At 44.7% G+C, this 18,082-nt stretch overlaps 1 protein-coding gene across 4 annotated transcripts in view; it reads right to left on the bottom strand.

Moving 5' to 3' along the window:
- Positions 1-18,082, bottom strand: part of SVOPL (SVOP like) — a 671,022-nt gene that overhangs the window by 86,249 nt on the left and 566,691 nt on the right. For all 4 annotated transcript variants that reach the window (XM_086952960.1, XM_086952958.1, XM_086952961.1 and 1 more), the window contains one exon: positions 11,260-11,462. In XM_086952960.1, coding sequence (XP_086809086.1) covers positions 11,260-11,462 — 203 coding nt within the window. The remainder of the gene's footprint in view (positions 1-11,259; positions 11,463-18,082) is intronic.

Below are 18,082 nucleotides of genomic sequence, written 5' to 3'. Positions count from 1 at the left end.
ATGTCCTCCACTCACAAGCAAAAATACTGTTCATAGTTGCGCCGAGTCTTCTTTCAACAAGCACTCTTTTGAGCAGCTCGCACTTGGTAGGAAAGCTAAACTTCCAAACTGCTCCGGAAAATTGAGGCTCTCCGTGTTCTCCGTGTCCACTGCAATGTGCAGAAACGCACAGGAAAGCCATAACAACCCTGTGACTTTACATAATGCTGCAACACACCTACCAGGAAAAGTCTCCACTTGTCTTGTCAAAGGTTCCTCGCAAAGCAGAGCATCCGCAGAGCGTGCGAGAATGTGGACACAGATGGTTCTTGTTAACCAGTGCCACAAATCACCCAGACAGTTCCTCTGAGAAAGGTTAGAAAAGTTCACCGCAACAAACTTCCTCACATACGCATCTACATAGCGCAGGCTGTGAAGAAAATCCCAAGTTGCAAGTTGAAATGCACAGCCATCCTTTTTTTTTTTGTACTTGCCAAAGTATAATTAGCCAGTTGCTGTCAACACTTAACGCTTCCCACACTGGATGAAGGCCAGACGAAATGGGTACACATTGTAGGCCTCAGGAAATAGTGTTGCTGGTGAAACTTTTCCCAGATATGAACAGCATGTAGACAGGCTAATTAGTAACAAACGCTCCGGTTACAGGTTGACCATATACACGCAGACATAAACAAAAAGACGTATGCCCAGGGTGTAGGCTGTCTAGGTGTAATAAGACACTGGTGGGGTGAGCTGGGCATTACCTTTTGTCATATGTTTAGTTTTCACAAAGTCTTTAGTTCCTTATCCTTGAGTTCCTTAGTTGTCCTTTCTCCTCAGTGCACGCAGAGGTTCATCCTTCTTAAGAAACGTCGCCAAACTGTAATAAATGAAGATCAAGAGTCCACTTGATAGGTTAAGATCCTTTATTCAGGTTCCTTCCAGGTTAGACAGACAGGTTACTTTATAATGTAAGTAGATAGGAAACCCCACCAGGAGCTCGCTGTTGGTAGCTCAGCCTCAGGTGACCAACTGCCACAACCAGGCAATAGAGAGGTACAACAAGCTAGAGAGATACTCTGGCATTCTATGATGTCATAGGTATTGTAGTATTGTCTAGCCAGAGAGGAACAGTGAAGATAGTGTTTACTACACATACCATCAATCAATCACTCAGGGTTTGTATAGCCCGACTACTCACCCGTGAGGGACTTACGTCTCTGAGGGAGGGATGGGGGATGCTGATCCGTCTGGGCGCTGGGGCTCAGTCAAAGAGGCAGGTCTTGAGATCCTTCCTGAATTGCGTCAGCGATGGGGCTTGCCTGAGTTGGAGAGTCAAAGTGTTCCAGGTCAAGGCAGCGAGGTAGGAGAAGGATCTTCCTCCGGTCCTGGTCTTGCAGATCCATGGGATGGTGGCCAGGGCCAGTGGGAGGTGTCTGGTGGGTACGTGGAATGAGAGGTGGTGGTCCAGATATGCTGTACTGCATCCTGGAGGGCTTTGTAGGCATGTGTGAGGAGCTTGAAAGGGACTCCTTTATTGACTAGGAGCCAGTGGAGTTCTCGCAGGTGTTCAGTGATGTCGCTGTGGTGGGGGATATTTAGGACCAGTCTGGCTGTGACATTTTGAATGTTCTGTAGTTTCCTGAGGAGTTTCTGGGTGAGTGCGTGGGTGACCATGTTTCTGGATTTGGTGGGAATGCATCTGAAGGTCATTCAAAGCAGGTGAAGCAAGTGAAAACATGTTGAGGAGACGGAGCAGATCTGGCGGTTCATTTTGAGTGAGGAGTCCAGTTTGATGCAGAGGTTTCGTGCATGGTAGGTGGGTGTGGGGCGTGCCTTTTGTCACATGTTCTTCTCCAAGCTCAGCTGTGTTCTGAGTAGCAGGTTGTGGGAAGATTTTCTTAATACGGTCATTAGCCAATGACTACCAATCTATCCCTGAATGCTCAATTCTGAGGTCTTTCAAGATAATGGATCGTTCAAGATAAGGAATGACTTGAATCCCCTCAGAACAAGGACCTCAGATTTTGAAACAGTTGAATTGGAATTGATATTATGATATTACCTGTAGACTCTAAAAAAGACACTGTGTATACAGACTCTCAAGCTGATGCAGAGACAATTACTGTGCTAAGAGCTGTAGGGGCACGACGGGTGGAAAGGGTGGACCAATTTAAAAGTTGGGGGACAATCTGTAAGCACTTGCTATGCTGAGTACTGAATGACAAATTCATTGATGGAATCCTACATTGTAGCATAACTGGATGCACTTAGCTATGTAAAAGGAACAAGGGGGCATATTATAAAGGAACAGCATTTAAATTATCGCCGCTTTAGCTGCAGCAAACTGCAGCTAAAGCGGCGATAATAGGCTTGATAGTATGCCCTTGAGAATTCCAATAGAAGCCCATGTTCTGGTGTTAACATAGGCTTCAATTGGAATTCTCTACAGCATTTTATCAAGCCCATTATCGTCGTTTTAGCTTCAGTTTCCTGCTTTCAGGTTCTTCACATCTCCGATCCACCCTTGGATCCACCCAGACACTTTTCCTCTAGTCGCCTGCAGCACTTCTTCGCAGCTCTCCATTGGAATTTAGGACGAAACCCGACACCAAAAGGCACCCATGCACCCGGCTTCCCTGGGTGAAGTAACACAAGTACTCCAGTGCTTCCATGGGTCTTGACTCTCGAAGTGTCCTAGTATAAAAGGGTTCCATCGTAGTTCACATAGAAGTACCCTTAAACTGTAACTTTGTAACTTGTTTGTTCTCCATAGAAAGTCAATGGTAACCAGCGGCTGTGTTTAGACACTGAATGCGTCTCCCGTGGACCTCCTACATCCTAACCTTTGCTGGTTCTTGGCAGCCCCAGCGATTCCACAGGCCCTCGGCCTGCTTTCTAACTCTCACGTGGTTCTTATACCACTATTTTAGTATATTGTTTGTGAGGCCCCTGGGGCATAACGTATACTGTATGTATGTATGTATGTAATTGATTTTGTATAGCGCATAAATCACCAAAGGTCTCATAGTGCTGCAGAACAATCAGATAAATAGAAAGGAGGAAGGTACTGTGCAACTTACCGTATGCTCCTAGTATCGTACTTTTACCTCTGACCTCATAAAGAGTGCAGAGGGGTTGTGTTTAGAATAAATACATATATATTTGATATGTACCTTGTACCGTGTGTGGTGTGCTTTCTTTTGATCATTCAAGAGATTATACTTGGTAAAACAACTTGCTTAACTCGTTTCCAAGTCTTAGTCTGAAGGCTGCTCTCCACAGCTACCACTAGGATAGCTTTCTATAAGGTTGACTTTAGAACCTACCATCAATAAGGGTCGCTTGGACTGGTGCAAGGTGCCCACTAGAATAGTGGACATCATATACCAGGCCAACTTCTCACATATATCATATGAGAAACTACCAGCTAGGAGTGGAGTAGGGCACCTTCAATGGCAAACATAATACCAAGGCACTATTTAGCGCATCGTGGGTCTTCCTGCATGGGCCCTGTGATGTTCATCTGCTGCTCCTATTCACTCCTACAATTACATTACATGATCACTGTGGTAGTTGACCAATGATTAACTCCTCTGTGAATTTCTGCCAGAGACCCTTGTGGCAGCCTTTCCCCAGTAAAGCTTTTAAACCTCTTCAAACAGAATCAATTACTGCCCTGGCTCTCATTCAGAGATAAATTACATTTTACAAAATCACCCAGGCAATATATTTATAAAACTTCTATAGTCACAATTGAATTGGACTTTGGATAAATATTTAAATTGTGTATTCATCTTTTCAAGCCTACTTATGGAATTATACATTTTAAATCAAAGTAGGCCTTTTCAATATAGAGAGGCTACTGCTTTGTGTGCAGCACAAGGACACTTTAATCTGGTTTCTTCAAAGAAATGCCATTTTCACATTGATATGTCACACACTTACACATTAAACACCCAGTCCCTGTGTTCTTCAATACACTATTTAGAGATGACTTAGCTAATGTAAATAAAGGTGTTTCTACTTGTCAAAACTATAGGTTTCAGTGACATGGGGCTGCAAAGACTAGTAGGCAGAAATGGTTTTAAAGGCACTTGGGGCTGGTGTAAACATACACTTCAGCCTGTATTTACCCATTATTCTACAGGTGCATCTTCAGTATAATATGACTGTCAAAGTAAACTACACCGATTGGGGCGTAGCCAATCTTTCATCAGATTTTAGAGTAAGAGCACATGCACTGGATGACTGTTCATTCCCCTCCCAGGTCCCATTTGTGGTCCAACCCTACACCCTTGTATGCCTCATACATGCTTTACATTTATTTATTTATTTATTTATTCAGTGTTTTCTATAGCGCGAACAAGACCCAAAATGTGGGTGTCAGAGCGATTTACAGTTCAACCACATTCAAAATTAGCAGATATCCAATACTTTAACGTCAAGTACAATGTATACGTATTCCAATAACATTGGTATATGCTTACCCATACACAAATCACACAAATGGAAGATTACTAGAAATCACTAGATTTACAGTAAAACATGCCATATCATACCTAGATTTCAAAATAAAACCACTACTGAAGATCCTAGGTATCCACACTGGTTATAGTATAGCTAGTCTAATCAAATATACATGTGGATTGATCCAGGTACTGTCCATAGACAACATCCCTGTTGACATGTGAAGGGACTAAATGTATCCAACCTAGCTGAATATAGACAGTAGAGCCAAATCAATGAAAGTAAACTGTTTCGCACATGACCAGTTTCTTTGTTCTGCAATTAGCAGGACTTTAATCCTGCTTACAGTAGCTCACTTGAACGGCTGAATGTAGAAGATCGACGGATTGTCTGCAGTTTTCAGAAAAAGTCTTAGCATTCCCTGCTGTATGTTCTGGGAGAAATGTACCCATCAGAAAGGACTTAGTCTCCTTTTTGAATCGTGGAGTGTTGGTGATTCTTCTAATATTCAGTGGGAGCGAATTCCAAATTCTTGGAGCAGCTCCCGTGAACTCTCTATCATATGTTCTCTTCTTACGGAAGAATGCTGGTTTCAGTAAAAAATCTTTGAATCCCTTAGAGTAGTGTTTCCCAAACGGTGGTCCGCGGACCCCCAGGGGTCTTTGACACATTCCCAGGGGGTCCGCAGGCAGCAGTTTTAAAAGCACTGCAAAGTTTCCTGTATCATTAACAGTTTTCGAGCAACAATAAAAGTGTTATGATAACATCAGTGATTAATGTACCTGCAGGAGAGAGATGAGAGTTTTGTCCAGTGGCAGCTTTAACTTATCTAATGTAGCACAGTGGGTTAATATGCCGACCTCAAAGAACGTGTACCATGCATTTAAAAAAAATGTATTTGATGTGCATAGGTCAGTGGGTTACTGCTTTTGTCAGTAACTTATTTTTCTTCCCAGATTGTTGTACCCTGGTGCATAGTAAGGTTTTCATTTACTATTCTTTAAAAGCTAATAAAATTCAATATGTAATGATAAATGTGTTGTAGACTGCACCATTGTTTCCCAAAATCTTTTGAGGGAGAGCCTTACAAAGCCCCCTCTGTAGTGGCCAGGCTCACTCGCAGCACTTGGTATGCACCGTATGGGGACTGGTCTGAAAACATTTTCTAGGGCTGCTTGAAAATTTCCAGTCTGGCCCTGGCAAGAGCAGGAGCCTCGTATTGCAAAATAAAACCAGCCATTTAAAAGTTAATCACTGGGATGCAGCACCAATCTTCTGAATAAATTATTTTGTTTTTTGCAAATTGTTTCAATATAAAATATTAAGAGGGATATTTACAACAGAAGTGGCGGGCGTGTCGTTAGCCTCCTTGGCTTGAAATACAGGGCTGCACCATATTTACAAGAATATGGTGCAGCCCTGCGTTTCCCCCTGCACTGGTGCTACATTTAGCAGGGTAACGCCAATGCAGGCACCCTTGCACCATAGTGCAAGGGCAGCTGTGTGCAGGGGAAGATAGTTTATGTACAGGAAGGTCCTCCTTCCTTCACATAAACAATCTTGAAATGCTGTTTTATCACTTCTATGTGTACCGCTTAATGCAGCACACATGGAAGTTACAAAATGTAATTTTTTTAAAGATTGTTTATGTGCAGGAAGGGTCGCCTTCCTGAACATAAACAAACCAAGGCGTTTTGCTTTTTCCATGAGTACTGCATAAGGCAGCACACATGGAAAAAGCTAAATCGAGGAGAAATAAAGCAATTCTCCTCGTTTCGCCAAGTTAAGATCAGATGTTTCCTGGTTTTAATTTGGTGCAGTTTCCTATTTACGCTGCCTTTGTAAATAGGAGGCAGCGTAAAAATCAAAGGGTGTTGCAATGGAACTCCCACCGCAACACCCACTGCCCACCTCTTTCAAGCTAAGTATTGCATGCAAGGGGGCGTTATTTGCAAGGCAGCGTTAAGCTACGGTAAGTGCCTAGACGCTGCCTTGTAAATAAGGTGAAGCCCCTGTCGCCATGGGAACATCACAAAAAGTGACATTCCCTTGGGGCTAGGGGCTTGTAAATATGTGTACACATGTGTGTTTATTTTGTTCGAATTAATGTTTGAAATTTAAATCCTACAACTTGGTTGGGGGTCCCCGGCTTCCAGTGGTGACTTAATGGGGGTCCACAGGCATCAAAAGTTTGGGAACCACTGCCTTAGAGGATCTATTGCCATCAGGCAGCGTAATTTTCTGGGCCAGGTAACGTGGAGTTTTGTGGTGTAGTGCCTTGTGTGCAATACATGCAATCTTTAGCTGTATCCTTGCTTTGTTTGGTAGCCAATTGAGGGCTTTCAAATGTGGAGCCCGTTATAAGCCTAGCTGCCGCATTGAGGCAAGCTTTTAGGGGAGCTGTTGAAAACTTAGGAAGCCCTGATAGAGATGCGCATCCATACTCAATTATTGATATGACCAGCGCCAGGACTGCCATTTTAAGATCACATGAATCGATGACCGGCTTCAATTTTCTGAGGTACCTCAGATGGAAACGGGTGTTTTTTTCCATTGTGTTGATGTGGGCTCCCGTGTGATTCCAAGAGACTTAGATGAATCCACTAGAATCGGGGTACCGCTTAGTGCAGTGATCATTTGGTCAATTACTTAATCCTGGAGGAACTTTTAGGAGGGGAGAGCAGAAGGAATTCTGTTTACTGTGAGTTAAGCTTAAGATGATTGCCAGCTAGCCATTGAAAGGTGCTTTATAATGCTTGGTTCATTATGTTGATATCTTCTGGTGATTAAATCTTCATATACAGCATTGTTTGCTTACATGTGGAAGGAGATGTTAGCCTGTTGTAACACTTCTGTTAATGGTTCGATGTACAGATTGAATAGTGAAGGGTATTGAGTTGATCCTTGTGGAACCCCAATTTGAATCGGGGATGGTGATTGTTATTCACCAGTAGTTTCTGCAATCTGTTCTCTAGGAAGGAATAGAACCATTTCAGGACTGTTCCCAATAAGCACATCCTATTCTCCAGGCAGTCTAATAATTTGGCTTGGTTTACGGTGTCAAATGCAGACGATAGGTCAAGTAGGACAAGGAGACAGGTTTCGTTGCTGTCTAGAGCAATAAGAGCGTCATCTCCTATGCGCAGAATTGCTGTTTCCGTACTGTGGTCTGATCTGAACCCTGATTGGCAGTCATTTAGTAGCTTAAATTCAGTAATGTGTTGGCCTAGTTGTTATTGAGCAAATTTTTCTAGTACTTTGGCTAGTAAGTGAATGATTGTTACTGGCCGAAACTTGTTTGGGTCCGAGGGGTTCTCCATAGGTTTTTTTTGAAGAGGGATGACCTGACCAGTTTTTAGACATTCAGGAAAAGATCCTTGGGCTAGCAACTCATTAATTATCTTAGTCTAATAGAGGATGACCATGTGGTTGAATGTGGGCCAACATTTTGCAGGAAGAGCGTCATTGTAATGGTTGTTCAGTTTTAAAGTTAGTAAGATTTTGGTGATGTCATACTGGTCATATAGTCTGAAGGTTGACTAATGAGCATTATTTTGAGTATTGCTTGTGCAGGTCGGTCTGGATTCTCCACTTGTTAACTCTTTGAATTGAAGGCTTTGTCAGCAGGTTTCTTGAGTTCTCTCTCCAGTGAGCTGGCATTATCAGTGAAGAATGTTGAAAAATCTTCACAGCTCAATTCCGTTTAGAAGTTAATAAGGAGGATTTGGCCAATTTGTTTGATAGATCTTTTAGCAGATCAAAGAGTTTTCTTGGTCTGTTCTTTGCGTTAACGAGCTCATTTCTAAACAATTCTTTTTTTGATTTAAGTACGCCTTTATTGTAGGCTTTTCTGGTCTTTCTTAATAGTTTTAGGTGGGGGAAAGATGGGATTTGTCTCCTTTTCTGTTCTGTTAGTCTGAGTTTCCGTCTTTCTTCATTAAGTGAACCGTTGAACCATGAGTTTTTATCTTTGACCTGTATACTTCTAAGTTTTTGAGAGGCTATATTATCAATTATTTTAGACATCGTACGATTGTAATGATCCGTGTGCTCGCTGACGTCCCTCAATTCAAAAGGGGGTTGAAGTTCAATCTCGCCACGTGCTGTTAGAATCTTCGAGTTCAGACCTTTAGTGTCTCTAACCTAATGTTTGGCTTTGACTCATTGTGAGACTGTTTTCTTTTTTGTGGATGGCATTTGGAAAGTGATGATGTGGTGATCAGACCAGTCACAAGGAACAATTGAAATTGATTGGACCACGTTTTCTTTGGAGATGATCCAATCTAATGTAGCGCCTTTAGAATGGGTTGGAAGAGCACAAACTTGCACCAGTGAGCTGTTGGCTAGGAATTCTTTAAGAATATTGGCCGGATTATCCATGATGTTGTCCCAATGAAGATTGAAGTACCCCGGGAAAATATAATGGGAGTGAGGTTCTCAATTTGCTGTAATAATTTCCATTAGCTGGTTTATGGAAATTAATTTTTTGCCTGGGGGTTGTTAGAAAGTGTATAATTTGTTTATTTTATTATCTGTAAATCATAACGAGAGCCCAAGGTATTCACATGAATCAATAGAGTCTGTGAGAACTTTAGAGATGGTAATATCTGTTCTGTGGATACAGGCCACACCTCCATCAGTTTTGTTTAGCCTGTCTAGTCTTATAATATTGTAGTTTGATGGCAAACGTAGGTCTAGGCATGGGGAGGACGATTCAGATAGCCACAATTCCGTTAGAATAGAAATGTCAATGTCCTGGTTCAGGATTCGGTCGGCATGTTTCATTTCTGAGTGGCAATTGATAATTAGGCACAAGATCGAGCCCTGTATTATTATCGGTCTTGTGATTTATCCTCCTGGGGTACTGATTGGTAGGTGCTACATCCGAGAGATCAGCTATTTGCAAGGTTGTAGAGATATTTTCCCCAGACGTGTGAAGATTGGACGGCTTGCTAGAATTTAACTGGTTTGCTTCTAGGGACTCATTGATAAATGCTTTGTGTATGTCCAATATTGGATTGTTGGCTATAAGGCGTGTCTGTACTGTGTCTTTTACTGGGGGTTCTGGTGTGCTGACTCTCCTGATCTGTCTTGCTATCACTGTTAGCTGTTACACTCAGTGGAGTATGGGTGATGATGTCAGCGGTGCTGCCTTGCTGGTGAGCTGAGAGAGGGATGGTATGAACATGGTCTTTTATCGTGGCAAAGTAGTCATCAAACAGCTTGTGATCCTTGTTGGCTGCTTGGATGAGTACTGTGCCATTTTTGTAGAAAGTTATATTCAGTGTGGCCCTTACACTTTTCAAAGGTCTTATTTATAAGCAACTTAGTTCCGTAAGGGATGCTTCTTTCCTCTTTGATATTTAGCAATTTGGACATTGTAGTACGCCATTTAGCCAGTGATCTAGTGAAGAAAGGTTAATTGTTAATAATCACTCCGTTTTTTAGGTGAAGGAGGGATCTGTGATAAGTGTTTCAGGGTTGTTTCTGAGCAGGTTGTATTTAAATACAAACATGCATTTACTGTCTTCATAAACATACAACAACCTTCGCTCCTGCCAGGGGCACAACCCTCACTCCATCTGCATCCCCTAGCTGCTCCAGATACCTGCCATACCACACCCAACTACCAGTCCCCACAGATGTGCAGCAGAAAGGTGCAGTATTATCCTCCATATAAAGAAAAATGAAGGGGCTAGAATAAAAGGAAGGGTTTTGAGGAACAGGAAAGTAGTACAGGGGAGAGTGGGAAATAGCTGAAAGGGGATAAGAAAGAGGAATGGGGGGACTGGATTGAAAAAGCATAGGATTGGGGCGGTGTAAACCACTGTCCGTGCTGCTGGATGTAGAACAAGAACACCCAGTTTTGCATTTTACAAAAATCGTGTGATCATGAACAAATCATATAAAAATAGGACTGGGAATGTATGGAGTGAAAGGGTGCAGTGGAAAGGAAAGGGAAAGAAATGGAGGTGGTGATGAAAATAGTGGTCGATCGTTCAAGAGTACATTTCCAGGTCTCTATTCACATTTCTTTTCTGATGTTTATTGTTTGTGTTCTTTAGCTTCTTTACAATCCATTATTCTTAGTGTACAGTAAAGGCAACTAAACCCTCTCCATGATTTAATGAAGTTGGAAAGTGTACATTGCCTCATCTCTCATTTGTAACTTTCAGGTAAGTGTGGAAACATAGAGTCAGCACAGAGACACTGCCATTTAAATCTGATATGTTTATGCTTTTTGTCTTCCCTCAGGTAAAGTGGAATTTTCTCATGCCATTTCTGAACTCTAGTGAACCCTGTCAATATTCCCCCAATGTGTAACATTTACTTTGTTCAAGGCTCATAAACTCCATCAGAATCTACACACGACCGGCTGGGATGAAACTGATAGTCTGAACAGCTGGAGGGAAGTAGGTATTGGATGGGCAAAGCAAACTAAAATGATTAACTATGAATTATCATACATTAAACAAGTTCCTCAATCAGATGACGTTTCTAAATGTTATGGTGTTTAGGTCCCATATAGTTATCTGTGCCCTAATAACTTTTGTCATCCTTGGTCATCTATAATGTTTTGTTAGAGCAAGAACTTTGTATCTGGATTGAATGATCTGGCACAGTGATGGCACAACTTTCACTAGATGTTATGTGATGTTGGATACTGTAAAATGATAGTCATTCCTATATCATAAAAATGTGCTCCTTGACCCTTATTCCAAGATCTCAGAAGTGTTAATCATTTTCTTCTGTAGGACTCCAATGTGCCTGAAATAGTTGTCATATGTGCATAAGCCGCTCTCAACTCACGTGCGATCTCGCCCAGCGTGCTGATGATCATGGTCTGGTAGTCTGCGGGGCTCAGCATGTGGCATCGGCATGGTCCCGAGGTCTCCTCTATGGTCAATTTACCTTCATCTGCGATTGCCTGGTCAGAGCCACACACCAGGTTCCTCTCCAGCAGCTCAGAACTGGCCAGGATCACACCATAGTAGGCAAAGGATATACCAAGCCTAGAAGACAATAAATAACAGAATGGAATATTACTAACTAAAGATGAAAGCATACGGAGGCATTTCTTCGATTCCAGGTCTCAGTTGCAGCTCTGGATCTTGACTACGAATAGAATGCATGGTGAAACACTTCATTGTATCGGTGTGTTGTAAATCATTAGGTTTTTGAATGTAAATGATTTACCTAAAGTTCCAAACACGTGAGGCCAATTTACATATAATGAAGCTAAATGTAATCCTTTTGCCTAATTAATAGTTAGTCATAAAGCCTATCCTATGTATGCATTTGGTTACATTATCATGCTTTGTGGAATCTTATACAGAAATAAACAGGGACCGGGCTGAAGGCTGATTTAGTCGGGATTGTGTGCATTGTTGAAATAACTGTTACAATCAATAATATGTAAACAAACAGTTCATGGATTTTAAAAACACTGGCATGTTCAAAGTATGCCACAAAACAGGAAAATTCACAGAATGATTTAAAGTATGAATCATATTGGAGATTTACCCCTTGGTCGACTTAGCTGGCTCTGATAAACTGTATATTACACCATACTGACCATTTGTGTCAAAACTGAAAGGATGAATTTGCATTTTTGTTATCTGCTTAGCTATATCTTTGAAATGGATTGCATGTTATTTGATTCTAATATCTGTCAACTCTATGCATTCGGGTCCTGGTATTGCCCTTCCCACCCCGATTTTTCCCTTGTCCTCCATTCCTTCCAAATTCATGCCCTTTCCCTTTGGAATATTGTGGATTGTAGATCCTGTGTGAGGCAGCTGAAGGGAGAGAGAGCCCTGACTGGAACTCAATATCTGGTTCTTGATGTTATCGCCTCAGACTGAATAAACCTTATTTCGTCTACTTGTGTGCGGTCCATTAATTTCACTTGCCCAAACACGTGTTAATATTTTTTTTGAACATAAGTATGATATCTACGTAATCTACTGTAATACAAGTCATCATAAACACATTATTATATGGAATTGACTGACTATTCATTCAAGTACACTTATTTTCTCTTCTGTTAGAAGGGCTTCCATTGCAGATATCTGTGCAGCAGATACCTGGGCCTCCCCTGATACCTTCATCTCTAACTATAGATTGCCCATTGGGGAGTCACTTCTTCTTATTCCACTTAATACCTAACAGAGAAGTGATGTGGCAGCTCTTACTGTTCTATTTCACAGCTAGCAGTGGAGTGATGTGGCACCTCTTTGTATTGCATTTCACAAGTAAGAGCGGAGTGATGCGGGCATAACTTAGGGTCCAGCACACAAATAACAGCAGAGGGATGTGGCACCTCTTCCTATTCCAATTGACAGCTAACAGCGGAGGGATGTGGCACCTCTTCCTGTCCCAAATGACAGCTAACAGTGGAGGGATGTGGCACCTCTTCCTGTTCCAAATGACAGCTAACAGTGGAGGGATGTGGCACCTCTTCCTATTTCACAGGACAGCTAACAGTGTAGTGATGTGGCACCTCTTCCTGTTCCAAATGACAGCTAACAGTGGGCGGATGTGGCACCACTTCCTGTTCCAAATGACAGATAACAGCGGAGTGATGTGGCACCTCTTCCTATTCCAAATGACAGCTAACAGTGGGGTGATGTGGCACCTCTTCCTGTTCCAAATGACAGCTAGCAGCGGAGTGATGTGGCACCTCTTCCGATTCCAAATGACAGCAAACAGTGGAGTGATGCGGCACCTCTTCCTATTCCAAATGACAGCTAACAGTGGAGTGGTGTGGCACCTCTTCCTGTTCCAAATGACAGCTAATAGTGGAGTGATGTGGCATCTCTTCCTGTTCCAAATGACAGCTAACAGTGGGCGGATGTGGCACCTCTTCCTGTTCCAAATGACAGCTAACAGTGGAATGATGTGGCGTGGCACCTCTTCTTGTTCCAAATGACAGCTAACAGTGGGGTGATGTGGCACCTCTTCCTGTTCCAAATGACAGCTAACAGTGGTGTGATGTGGCACCTCCTCCTATTCCAAATGACAGCTAACAGTGGGGTGATGTGGCACCTCTTCCTATTCCAAATGACAGCTAACAGAGGAGTGATGTGGCACCTCTTCCTATTCCAAATGACAGCGGACAGAGGAGTGATGTGGCACCTCTTCCTATTCCAAATGACAGCGGACAGCGGAGGGATGTGGCACCTCTTTCTATTCCAAATGTCAGCTAACAGCGGAGGGATGTGGCACCTCTTTCTATTCCAATTGACAGCTAACAGCGGAGTGATGTGGCACCTCTTCCTATTCCAAATGACAGCTAACAGCGGAGGGATGTGGCACCTCTTCCTATTCCAAATGACAGCTAACAGCGGAGGGATGTGGCACCTCTTCCTATTCCAAATGACAGCTGTCAGTAGAGGGATGTGGCACCTCTTCCTATTCCAAATGACAGCTAACAGCGGAGTGATGTGGCACCTCTTCCTATTCCAAATGACAGCTAACAGCGGAGGGATGTGGCACATCTTCCTATTCCAAATGACAGCTAACAGCGGAGGGATGTGGCATCTCTTCCTATTCCAAATGACAGCTAACAGCGGAGTGATGTGGCACCCCTTCCTATTCTAAATGATAGCTAACAGCGGAGGGATGTGGCCCCTCTTCCTATTCCAAATGACAACTAACAGCGGAGGGATGTAGCACCTCTTCCTATCCTAAATGACTGCTAACAGCGCAACGATGTGGCCCCTCTTCCTATTCCAATTGTCAGCTAACAGCGGAGTGATGTGAAACCTCTTCCTATTCCAAATGACAGCTAACAGCGGAGGGTTGTGGCACCTCTTCCTATTCTAAATGACAGCTAACAGCGGAGGGATGTGGCACCTCTTCCTGTTCCAAATGACAGCTAACAGCGGAGGGATGTGGCACTTCTTCCTGTTCCAAATGACAGCAAACAGCGGAGTGATGTGGCACCTCTTCCTATTCCAAATGACAGCTAACAGCGGAGGGATGTGGCACCTCTTCCTGTTCCAAATGACAGCTAACATCATAGTGATGTGGCACCAGGCTCTTCCTATTCTAAATGACAGCTAACAGCGGAGGGATGTGGCACCTCTTCCTGTTCCAAATGACAGCCAACAGCGGAGTGATGTGGCACCTCTTCCTATTCCAAATGACAGCTAACAGCGGAGGGATGTGGCACCTCTTCCTATTCCAAATGACAGCTAACAGTGCAGGGATGTGGCACCTCTTCCTATTCTAAATGACAGCTAACAGCGGAGGGATGTGGCACTTCTTCCTGTTCCAAATGACAGCAAACAGCGGAGTGATGTGGCACCTCTTCCTATTCCAAATGACAGCTAACAGCGGAGGGATGTGGCACCTCTTCCTGTTCCAAATGACAGCTAACATCATAGTGATGTGGCACCAGGCTCTTCCTATTCTAAATGACAGCTAACAGCGGAGGGATGTGGCACCTCTTCCTGTTCCAAATGACAGCCAACAGCGGAGTGATGTGGCACCTCTTCCTATTCCAAATGACAGCTAACAGCGGAGGGATGTGGCACCTCTTCCTATTCCAAATGACAGCTAACAGTGCAGGGATGTGGCACCTCTTCCTATTCTAAATGACAGCTAACAGCGGAGGGATGTGGCACCTCTTCCTGTTCCAAATGACAGCTAACAGTGGAGGGATGTGGCACCTCTTCCTATTCCAAATGACAGCTAACAGCGGAGGGATGTGGCACCTCTTCCTATTCCAAATGACAGCTAACAGCGGAGGGATGTGGCACCTCTTCCTGTTCCAAATGACAGCTAACAGTGGAGGGATGTGGCACCTCTTCCTATTCTAAATGACAGCTAACAGCGAAGGGATGTGGGACCTCTTCCTATTCTAATTCACATTACTCCACCAGTCATTTGCACACGGAGGCATCTTTGTTAAGGCAGCGTTCCAGAACTCTATCAAGCCCACATCTCGCCACACCCGCTTCGCGGGTGCCGCTTCGCGGGTGCCGCTTCGCGGGTGCCGCTTCGTCCAGGAGTGCGTGGGGCAGCGTCACCTGAAGGAGAGGAGCGGTAAGGCGGTTCCGGGCGTGAGGCTTCAGCGGGGCTGCGAGCGTGCGGGGACTCCAACAACCAGGAGTCCCTGCGAGACCGATAGCCAGCATCCGGTCCGCTCTCCCTGCTGGCCCGCCCCCCGCCCACCTGAGGATTGTAAAAGCACCCCTCACCCTCCCTCGCTGGGACACCAGTCATTTGCACACGGAGGCATCTTTGTTAAGGCAGCGTTCCAGAACTCTATCAAGCGCACATCTCGCCGCACCCGCTTCGCGGGTGCCGCTTCACGGGTGCCGCTTCGTCCAGGAGTGCGTGGGGCAGCGTCACCTGAAGGAGAGGAGCGGTAAGGCGGTTCCGGGCGTGAGGCTTCAGCGGGGCTGCGAGCGTGCGGGGACTCCAACAACCAGGAGTCCCTGCGAGACCGATAGCCAGCATCCGGTCCGCTCTCCCTGCTGGCCCGCCCCCCGCCCAACACGCCCCCTATATCATAGCCTCAGACTCCCGCAGCGCGGGACGCAGCTCGGGGCGAAGACCGGGCAAAGAGCGGGCCGTTTGAGGCCGTTCGAGGTCCAAGAGGTCTGGTCTGGGCCCCCCCCCTTTCGCCCCTTGCTCTGCCACTTGTACTGCTCATATTGCTCCATCCTATTGTTTATGCGGGTTGATATGTGCACTCGGGCAAGCCGTAGTAAGGCTGCTAAGGGGGGGTTGCAACAAAATGGCCCTATTGATGATTTCATTACACGCACAAATCTTGCTATAGACAAGGAAATCACCAAATTGCAAACTCGTGTCTCTTTAGATTTGGCTGCTGCTAGAAGATTGTCGCAGGACATCGCTAATTCTAAAAAATCCTCTTTGGGTCACATAGCATCTGCTATAACTCCGGAGCGTCTGGTCAATCCGCGCTGCGTAATTACGCAGGCGGACGTCTATTACACTCCAGTTTCACTCGCCCCACCTCCAACTTTGTGTCCCACAATCCAGTTTGAAAGTCAGATTCCACCCATGGCTATCCTCGACCAGCAAACCACTATCAAACCCCCTACCCTGGTAACACCCGATAAATCTGCATGCAATATTTCCAAAGGTAAAATACACAAAAGGAAACGTAACTCAAGGTCTGCATACTCACGCATGAAGGCTAAAATTGTTGGGGCACACCAACTTAATGTTGGTAGTTTTCCTGTGACTAACGTTACAGGAGGGTGTGCTTCTTCGCCACTGGTACTCCGAGGGAAAGATAGAGATGGTGGAGTTCCTGCAACCACTAATGATAACACAATTGCAGAGGAAGTTGGATCACAATCAGAGGGCCAGGAAGGGAGGGATGGGGAGTTTATAGGTATAGTTTGGGAAACCCTAAAAAAGCTCCTTTCTCCCTTGGACCTAAGACTATCACGCATTGAGAATAATTTGCTAGAGATGAAAAAGAGTATTATAGCTTTGGCCACTCTTGGCTTGCGAGATCTAGAAAACCAAGGTCTCCTAGAGAATAACTTAGCCCCACAGACTCCAAATCTTCCCCCTCCAGCACCTGTTACAACACGGCCAGTTCCCAAACCTCGTACCAAGGGAGTTGACCGCAAAACTTCTGATCCTCCACCTAGGGCGTCTAAGCTCCCCACTCCCCAAGCCCCCATACACACTAATGCAGGTGCTCCTTTAAGGCCGAATGCTAGCAAAGTTGTCCACCGAACCACCCAGGGCTCACATAATAAGAGTAACTTTCGAGGGGGTTATATTGATCTTCCCCCAGAGGCCAATGATTACGTGGTAGTGCTGACGGGTGTGCCTGAGGTTGAGAATGACCACCACGAAAACCATTGGTCCCTGAAGAACAAGGTCATGCACTGGCTTAACGTGAATAGACCGATTCCAAATGGTCTGAGAAGCAGAGTTTTAATGGTCCGACGAGTTCCCTGGGTGGGTCCTTCACGGAAATCCAGTCCTGGTGACTGTATAGTGGTAACATTTGAGGATCCATACACGGCCCACCATATTTGCTCATGGCCCATTGATGGCGAACGCTCACCTATTGTACCCAGGCCACTGACTTTCTTTTACCCTCCGCGCACTACACATACTCTTGGGGGCGATTGGTCCTTGGTACACCATCAGTCCCGGAGGGGGTATTTAAATAAAGAGCAAGATCAAACTAGACGCTGGCTCGGGGCACCAACCTCGAACAGGTTTGGTTGTCTCGAAGAAGTTGATTGACTCCTTAGGCAAGCTGTTTCTCCACCGCATATAAAGGCTTCCTTATCCCTTGGGGTCTCAGACTCTTTATCCCTGATAACCGAACCTGATGGTACCAGCTCCGCTTCACTTGCCCAATCAACGGCACATGCCTTGCTAGCACAGGGAGCGCCGAACTCCTTAAATAATCTTAGAACCCATGCAAATGTAAATGTAAATGTATTGGCATTTATATAGCGCACTACTTACCCGTAGGGTCCCAAGGCGCTTCGACCGCTGCGAAACCCTTCCTGGCTTCCCTGAGAGATGGTCCCTTAATGGGTATCTCCAGGGTGAGACCAGGCATCCCCGGCGGTCTGGTGGGGCCGTTAGTGAAGATGTGGCAAGCTAATGCCCAGAGTTG

Source organism: Lissotriton vulgaris, chromosome 1_2 (assembly GCF_964263255.1).
Source record: "Lissotriton vulgaris chromosome 1_2, aLisVul1.2, whole genome shotgun sequence".
Lineage (NCBI taxonomy): Eukaryota > Metazoa > Chordata > Amphibia > Caudata > Salamandridae > Lissotriton > Lissotriton vulgaris.
This window is presented reverse-complemented; position numbering and strand designations above follow the sequence as displayed.